The following is an 8,947-nucleotide window of genomic DNA, read 5'->3' as shown; positions in this document are numbered from 1 at the left end:
ATGAAGTTGCATGTGAGGGGGGAACTAAATAAAGTATCAAGTGGGTGTTTTGGGGGTCCATGTGAACTGCCAAATATTTCCAAATGGGGAGGGGGGTATTTAAGAGAAGAACAAAAAAGAAAACCCGGACTTAACTGATGGAAGGAAGGCAGGGCTGATGGCAGTGGAAAGAAAAGTGCACAGAAAAAAACCAAACCAACCAACCAAAAAAAACCCAAAAAACACACAAAAAACCCAAAAACCGAAACCAAACCTAAAACCAACCAACCAAACAAACAACCAAAAAAAAAAAAAACAACAAACAAAACAACCCAAACAACCAAAAAAAAAAAAAAAAATACCCAAAAGAAAGGAAAAGCCCGAAGAAGGCAGAAGTCAAGGCTTGTCGTTACAGTGTTTGCAGAGGGCGGAGGCGGCTCCTGTGAAGGCAGTGCATTTCTCGGGGCAGCCGGGCACGGCCGCGCCGCCGAAGGGGTACACGGGCGACTGTCCGAAGGGGTTGAGGGTGGCGGGCAGCGGGGCGCTCAGCGCCTGGCCCTGGTTCAGGTAGGCCACCAGCCGCCGCATCTCCTCCAGGGCCTGCGCCTGCATGAGGATGTAGTTCTTGGCCAGGAGCAGCGTGGCGATTTTGGAGAGTTTCCGCACCGAGGGGCTGTGCGCGTAGGGGATGACGGAGCGCAGCCCGTCCAGCGCGTCGTTCAGGTCGTGCATCCGCCGCCGCTCCCGCGCGTTGATGCTGAGGCGCAGCGAGCGCTGCTCCTTGGGCTTCTTGCCCAGGGCTCCCCCCTTCAGCTTCCCCTCTCGCTCGAAGCCCGCGCCGCCCTTCACGCCCGCCTCGAAGCCGTCCTCCTCGTCGCCGCTCTGCTCGCCGCTGCTCTCCGCCGACTTGCCCATCGCCCCGGCGTGGAAGTCCGCCCCGCCGCCCCCCGCGTAGGCGCCCCGCGGGCCCTCGGCGCCCCCGCGCACGGCCCCGTAGGCGAAAGCCGAGGGCCCGTAGCCCGGGGCCAGCGCCAGGTACGCCTCGCTGCCCAGCGACTTGAGCTCAGCCATGGCCCGGAGTCCCGCTCGGCCGCCGCTGCCTGGGCGCTGAGGAGGAGGAGGAGGCGGCCCCGCCGCTCCGCTCCGCTCGGCGCTGCGCCCGGGCTGGGGGCGGGCAGTGAGCGCAGAACGGCCCCGCCGCACTTATATCGCCGACAGGAGCCGCGGGGACACCCGCCGCCAATCGCAGGGCAGCGTGCTTCCCTTCCCTTCCCTTCCCTTCCCTTCCCTTCCCTTCCCTTCCCTTCCCTTCCCTTCCCTTCCCTTCCCTTCCCTTCCCTTCCCTTCCCTTCCCTTCCCTTCCCTTCCCTTCCCTTCCCTTCCCTTCCCTTCCCTTCCCTTCCCTTCCCTTCCCTTCCCTTCCCTTCCCTTCCCTTCCCTTCCCTTCCCTTCCCTTCCCTTCCCTTCCCTTCCCTTCCCTAACCTTCCCTAACCTTCCCTTCCCTTCCTTCTAATGCACTGCCCCTGGATGCTGGAAGCGCAGGAAAGCACCAGGACACACCTGGAGTTGTGGTGGCTTAGGTGGGGTTGACAGAGGAGGCACCTGTTGTGCAGGGACATTTCCCAGGCAAAGGCCCTGTCCAGTCCCGTTTTCTTCAGGGGCTCACAATGTTCCTCCCTTCCATGTGCCAGGAAAAGTTTAGATCCGTGGTGACCCATCCCTTCTCTGATGGGACCCTTCGTCCTCCCCAGCTGTGGGTACCAGCAGCAGAGCGTGACACTGGGACAGGAAACAACCACCCCATGGCCTGCAGGGTGGGAGGAAGCATCACTGCCTGGTGGCGTCTGATCCATGGAGGAACCTCAAAGAGAATCTGAGGCAACCACTGGCAAAGGTGGAGCTCCATGGAGAAGGACAATCAGGATTTTTAGTCCAATATTCCTGCAGCAAGATGACAACAAGGGACTAAACTTTAATTGCAACAGAAAAAGATCCCAATTTGTTTCTTTTCTAGAGTTTGGAGGCTGGTTCATATTACTGAGGTTTGTTTTACAGATAGCATAAGGGCATTCCTGGCTTTCTCCGTGCATGACACATGCCTGGTCTGCTTGGAAAGGATGGGATGAATCCTGAATCCTGTACAGCAACACATAGATGTGAGCAGGTGGATATTGCCTGCAGGCAGAGACAACCAGTTGCTGCAGATGCACCTGGCAGTTTATCTGCTCTAGTAAATAGCCTGGGTGTTATGGTGACAGGAGGCTTTTTCCAGAATGTGGTTTGTTTTTCTCAGGCCCTCTCTGAAGTGCAGTTGGCTTGTCCCCTTCCCATCAGCTCCCTGTGTGCTGTGTGCTAACGTGAAATGACGAGCTTGTCTCCCTTCCTTCTCCACATCAGAGCCAGGAGAGCCGAGATGAGCAGCGACGTGTTCACCCCCAGCCGTGCTAGCAGAGCTGCTGCCTGAATGAGGCTGCTCCCCTGCTCTGAGTGCACATCTGGGAAGTTGTGTTTCTGCTTTTTGGAGGAGTGGAGCACATAAAACTGGCTCTGTCTGAGCCTGACATCAGAGTGTGCAGCAGGTTTGTCCATCATACTTTCCACTGAAGTTCTCTTACCTCACCTCCAGTGTTTGAATGTTACAATATGGTCACATCTCCCTTTTGCTCCCCTTATCGGGCTTATCCAACCATGAAGACCAATTACTGATTTTAGTAACTTAATTGTTTTATGAGAATTGAACCACTTAGCTACTCCTGGGACAGATCACTCTATATATTCATGGTGACACTCTGTATATCCACTGTGACTTTCAAATGCAAGAGAGCACAGCGTGACTTCTTCTCATCTCTGGAGCCGGTCCCTCACTCCAAGTCATAACAGACAAATGGAAGGAGGTACCAGAATATCATCACTGGCATAAGTAATTCCCATTAGACAGACATAGAGGAAATGTTAAAAGCAGGCTTGTCCCTTGCTAGAAATGATTTACTTTTTTGGTAATGTGTTAAGATCTTGCAATGAGAAGGACCAGTGGTGTTAGAAGGTTTCAGGAATTCTGGTTGTAAAGACATGCTGCAAGTACTGCCAGCTTTCTAAGAATGTCATGTGCATCTAAGTGGGCTGAAAATTAGAGGCAAACACTTCTCACACAGGCTTATTAAACAGATTAGTTCTTCAAGGGTTATTTCAGCACTGAATGGTAGCTTGGGAGGTGCATCAGCTACAGGAGAACAGAGCAGGAGGATTTGATGCTTTGTATATAATTCCAAAGCACACAGCTGAGAGAAATAATTTAGAGCCTGTATGAATCTGAAATTCATTTGGGTTTAATGTGCTACCAAAAAGTGCACATAGAAGAATTTGCTTTGGACTTCTCCCTCAAATTGCAGCAGTTAATAGGCATCTTTGAAAATACTCAACCTGGTTTCTCACTGAAAACTGAGAAACAGGAATTTAGATTTTGACTTGTTAAACTGGAACAAAAAAAAAAAAAAAAAAAAAAAAAAAAAAAAAACCACAAAGAAAAAAACCAAAACAAAACAAAACAAAACCCCAAAAGCAGCAGAATGGAGTGACTCATGTGGAAGACCATGGCAGAAAACAAAATCTTTTCCAAGTGCTTTGGGGGAAAAAAGGACACATGCAGCAGGAAATAAATCTATCACATGTTGTTGTTGAGTACTTACCAGCTTTAAAGTGGGATTTATTTCTTCTAGTGTTTTACATATTCAAAACTTGTTGTAAATATTTAATAATTAATAGCAGATTATAATTGCTGTGATTATAACAGGTATTCCTCAGGGCAGGACCCATACCTTCACTAAGACTCTTTCAAGTCACAAACATTTTATAAATAACCAACAGCAGCAATGATTTGGTTACTGAATTCCCTACATGTCCCTCCCGGGAGCGGTGCGGGTCTGTCGGGATGGGTCTGTCTGTCCCTCCCGGGAGCGGTGCGGGTCTGTCGGGATGGGTCTGTCTGTCCCTCCCGGGCCGGGCTGGCGGTCCCGTGCTGACATCTAGCGACCACCGGAGGAGAGCGGGCACCCACCGCCCCCCGGCACCCACCCGGCTCCTCGGCATCGAGCCAGCGGCGGGCAAAGCGCTACAAATTCCGAAGTGACGCCCAAGGCTGAGTGGCACAGTGAGAGCCAGGAGCGCGTTCGGGTCTCAGGTTGCAATCCCACACCTGTGCTGTGGATACCGGGAAATACAGCCCTGCCCCCTGCTGCAAGCACGTCAGGGTTTGGATCTTATATCTAGGCAAACACAACGAGGGTGGAAAGCAAAGAGGTGTTCAAGCATTAAAATGCGTGACTGGATCATTTTCTGTGGGTGCAGAAGGTGGTGGGATGAGCGGAGTTACTCTGCTGGAAGCTCCCTGGAACTGCTGTAAGTGGTGGGTGAATATTTCATCCCCTGTGTGTAACAGCAGGAAACCAGCAAGAACAGCTGTGTATGTAGGAAAAGCATAAGCAGTGGCAATACTGTGCTGGGTCTGGCTGTTTGGTGGGTAGAGATAAAAACTCAAGGTGGGGAAAGCAGGCAGAGCTCACTCTGGCAGGTGTGTGCCAAAACCACAGGTCTGGACTGGCCAGAGGTCATGGAAGCATGACAGGAGTGCAACAGGAACTGGAGCTGCTGAAGTGTTTGTGTTTCTGCTGACTCCCTGTTTATCACTTGTCGGTCACACAGCTGAGGCTTTCCTCCCAAAAATTCCCGAGGCATGCAAGAATATAGCAATTTTATCTAGGGGAAGGAAGATCTTATGGCTGAGGCACAGGACTCTGGATATAAGACTCCTGTTCTCAGTCCTGCAGCTCACTCAGGTCCTAACAAGGAGTTTGATTCTGCTGATAAAACCTTGCCTGAGAAATGAGATGTCTGTGTAGAGCCTATGCTTGTGATCCTCTTATGGTAATTGTGTATTCATGGTGATATAAAAGGCAGTGAAAGCTTCCATTACTGATCCTGCAAAGACCACCACAATTCCCACAGCTTTTAAGAGCAGCATGAAGAGTTTCAGTACAACAAAATGGTCACTCTTGGATTGTTCTTCAGACAAAGTGATGACAAAGTCAGGCTTTCACCAGCAGTCGTCCATTCAAGGACCTAGGAGGGCATTGTATGAAGGAGACTTCCAAAAGGGAAAACTTCATGCAACTTTAAAGGTTGTTTTGAAACAGTTTATTCAAAGTTAGAGTTTGTTTAACAAGCCTCTGGGATAGGTTTTGCTCTGCTTATGTCACTCAAGTCGTACTTTCCCCCCTTCACTAGATGGCAGCAAGAAGATAGCTATAGGGATTAGCAGGATTAGTATTATTATTTTTTTTTAATACAGTAAACAGAGAGTTTTCAATTGGTTTGTTGTTTGAATGGATTTCTTTAGCTGTCCCCTTTGACAGAAAGCTCTCAACAACCAAACCAACCAGCAGCAAGCTGGTCAAGAGCAGCGGCAGAGGAGTCTGAAACATCTCTTTTCCAGGTAGGAGAGGAGAGACTCAGCGTGGCTGCGGGTTTTGGCGAGTGTTTCAGCCGGGAAGGAGCGATTATCCGGTCTGCAGTTCCCTCTGCTGGCAAAGTCTCTTCTTGCATGAGGCGGGCTCGGAGGCAGCGGCGGTGCCGCAGGGGAGGGTCCGCAGGGCGCAGGGCTCGGCAGGAGGGACAGGCACAGCCAGCCAGCCTCGGATGTGCTGCCGGGCACGGGGCCACAGGAGCCCTGCCCTGAGGAGAACAAGGGCACATCATCCCCTCTTTCCCATCTGGCTCTGCTTCAGTCTAGCAGAAGGATACAGGATGTTTGAACTGGATGTGCAGTTCTTGCTCTCCCAAATCCCAGTCTCCTTCTCCTGTTCCTCCTACCCGGTCTCCTGAGACCACCAGCCCTTCAGCACTAGGGCAAAGTTCTTTATGGCAGCTAGAAATGCATGGCCGATCCTTAGCTCTGGCTACACCCTCTAAGAACTGAACAGCTCTCATTATTGCTTCTGCTGAGGGAAAGGATGTACAGATACTGCACAGAGTGGAGTAAGCAGGTATTTTCAGGGAAAGCTTGAATTCTCTTATGCAGAACTGACAATGTTTTGGGGTTCTGAAGGTCGGGGTGACCCTGAAGTCGTAAAGAGTCTTTGCTTCCTAGCCCATCACAGCCAAAGAAGAAGTCTGGAATGCTTCTGATTGCACTTTCAAGGTTGTTTATTTCTTCTTACCTAAATATTCTTTCTCTGACCTGCTGAGTTCTGGCTAGCAAGTCCACCATATCATTCTGCCCCCGAGCCTCGGGTGGCTCCTGCCTTATATACTCAAAACTACGTGTGTAAGTTTACAATTTATTACCAATTCCTATCATCTATGTTAGACTGTGAATCTCTGCCTTAAACCAATAGAAAATTGTCACCATCACACCAAGATACAGAGGACAAGATGAAGGAAAAGAAGGTTAAGACATGCCCAAATTCCTCCTTCTTCACCCCCTGAATTATATTCTAAAAAAACCCCAAAATTCTACTTTTCCACCTGCGTTAATCTAAATATCACACTACTCAAACCCTTGTGACTTGTAATTCCTCATACAAAATTGACAGCTTTTTCCACAGGCTAAAATCGAAGCCATGGGTGTTTTTGACTTCATGCCAGGGTCTCTGAGACCCCTGCCAAGGTCTCGAGACAGCCAGGGCAGCCAGGGGGATGTCCTGAACTCCGACACAGAACTTCATCCCAGAACATGCAACTGCTGAAGAGAAGGCAGTGACAGGGACCCCAGCTACCCCCTTGGAGTGCAAGCAAAGGTGTTGCCTTCCTTCAATGAAATAAAACCGAGTGCTGGGGGAAGCTGGGGGCTGCATGACACCCATGGGAAGGTGTTTGGTTTGCCAAGAAGAAAGTGTTGATGGAAGCAGCAGGATGCAGAAGGAAGGGGTGGGCTGGCTGTTCAGAGCTGAAGGCTCTGTGTGGTCATGGTGTGGCTTGGTCAAGGTGCTGCAAGGTCAGACTGGCAGCCTTGGGTTTTGGTGTCTGTGCTCAAGCCCCTATAACAAGCCCATGTTGTCCTATCCTTAAACCTTCGAGGCACTAAGGAATGTGAAGGGGGTTCTCCTGCTCACCGATTTTCTGGCTTCCCCCACTGACAGTGCTTGTTTGGCTCTCACACCTCTGCAGAACTGACCCGTGAGAAGAGGAGGTGATGCTTGAGGTGCTTGAGAGAGCTGGGTGTGACAGATGGCCCTGAAGGAAATCTAAAAGGGAAAGATGCTCCAGTGGCTCGGGGCTGCCAGTGGATGCAGGATGTGCCACGATTCAGGGAAATGGGGACAGGCTTTCAATCAGAAAGCTTTTAAAGCAGGGTTTTGGGTACAGCATGATGTCCAGGCTTCTGCCCCAAACAAAAATGCTTTGTTCTCTTTCCTGCTTTTCCAGAGGTTTGTGCTTCTCTGGGAGCTTTCAGTTCCCTCCTGCAAAGTGAATATCCCAACCTAATGAGTGAGGGAAAACTTGGCTGTTCTAATAAGGCAAGGGAGCAGTTGAAAATGGATTAAGAAGGGATTGAATGTGTCTTGTGAGAGCTTGGCTATTGATTTCTAACCCTCCCATTCTGATGTTATTGCAGAAATGATTTTCTTCTGCACTGTGCAGAGATTAAATATTAATAAATAGAAAATTTAAAAAAAAGGGGGGAGAAAAAGACCAGATCCCAAGACATCCTGCTGCACAATTAAAAACCAAATGAAGGATTTCTAGAATGAAAAACTTTATTTGCTGAAGTTTTCTTGAGCTCAGAGTAGAAACATAAGGCGGTTTGATGAGATAATTTGTAATGTTTCTATTTATTGTTTTGTAGTAGGGGTGTGTGATTTTGAGCCATATCTCATTGCAGTAGCTTGAGGATAAAGACAGAATAAAAAAGGGATGGAGATTTACTTAGATCTCATTCATCAGTGACCCATTTACTCACTGATGATGAAGTAAGGGGGAACACACAGGTCTGCTCTGCCTTCACTTGCACTGCATCCTGCAGTCATGCTCAGTTCCATTAGGCTTCTATTTATTATTTAACAGAGGAGATGGAAGACAAGGCACACCAAGGTGATTTTTATGTCCTAGATGTTTCATTTGCACAAAGAGTGCACAAGCTGCTACTTGCCATGAACTCTGTGGCGCCCAAGTGGAACCCACATTCCCTGGGTGTCTGCAGGAGGAGGTGAATGGACAGGCAGGCTCTGCATGCAGGTCAGGGCTCCCAGTGCACACAAGGAAATCTGCTCCCCACTGATCATTCTGCCCCATCTTCCTCCTCATTCCATCAAACTGGGCACTAACTGAGACAAAAAAAGGGCACAGTGAGAATCTCATGTCCAATTTCTTGCAAGATCAGTCTTTTTTTTTTTTTTTTTTTCTGTAGCAAGATATGGGATAATGGAAAATGCAAATTAAATTCGAGGTCATGGAATATGGAAGGCCATTCTTTTTCAAGTGAGTTGTAATCATGAGAAGGGGAATTGTTAGGGTCTTACCCAAATCATTCATGTGCTCTTCCAGCACTCTAAAAGGTTAGTTATTGTCCAACAAATTCAGAGCAAAATTAGGGAATGCAGACAGAAGGGGAAGGAACAGGAAATAGCTCTATGGTGTCATGAGCACAACCAAAGGTAGGATTTGACCCACTGCTTTTCTCCAATCCTGTCTTCAACAGTCAGTGATGTTGCTGGCTGATTTCCATCCTAATTCAATAGTTTTCAAGCTGCACAAGAGGTTTGATCAGTGTTTTATATCCCAAAGAGACCCTTCTTTGACAGACTCATAGCTGGATATACCTTGTGTGCTCCTGTCTCTATTAATCTTTTTTAATGATCTCTCTTGAATTTCGTGGCTGTGGCTGGTTGTGGCTTTGCTGCTGTCAGTTCTCCATGGCCTTGATGCTCAGCTATTTCAAGTCAGCTCATTGACTTTGGATCTTGTCCCCACATT

At 48.9% G+C, this 8,947-nt stretch overlaps 1 protein-coding gene across 1 annotated transcript; it reads right to left on the bottom strand.

Annotated features, from left to right (window-relative positions):
• Positions 1-330: 330 nt before the first annotated feature.
• On the bottom strand, positions 331-1,050 carry BHLHE23 (basic helix-loop-helix family member e23). Its single transcript, XM_053992794.1, has one exon. The coding sequence runs from the start codon at positions 1,048-1,050 to the stop codon at positions 376-378; it is 675 nt and encodes a 224-aa protein (XP_053848769.1). The 3' UTR covers positions 331-375.
• Positions 1,051-8,947: the final 7,897 nt, after the last annotated feature.

This window comes from Vidua macroura, chromosome 17 (genome assembly GCF_024509145.1).
Source record: "Vidua macroura isolate BioBank_ID:100142 chromosome 17, ASM2450914v1, whole genome shotgun sequence".
Lineage (NCBI taxonomy): Eukaryota > Metazoa > Chordata > Aves > Passeriformes > Viduidae > Vidua > Vidua macroura.
The sequence above is the reverse complement of the archived record's forward strand: the minus strand, read 5'-3'. Positions and strand labels throughout refer to the sequence as shown.

Bases quoted from the DNA above. Each gene is read 5' to 3' on its own strand.
- BHLHE23 (XM_053992794.1), bottom strand. From the start codon at position 1,050: ATGGCTGAGCTCAAGTCGCTGGGCAGCGAGGCGTACCTGGCGCTGGCC.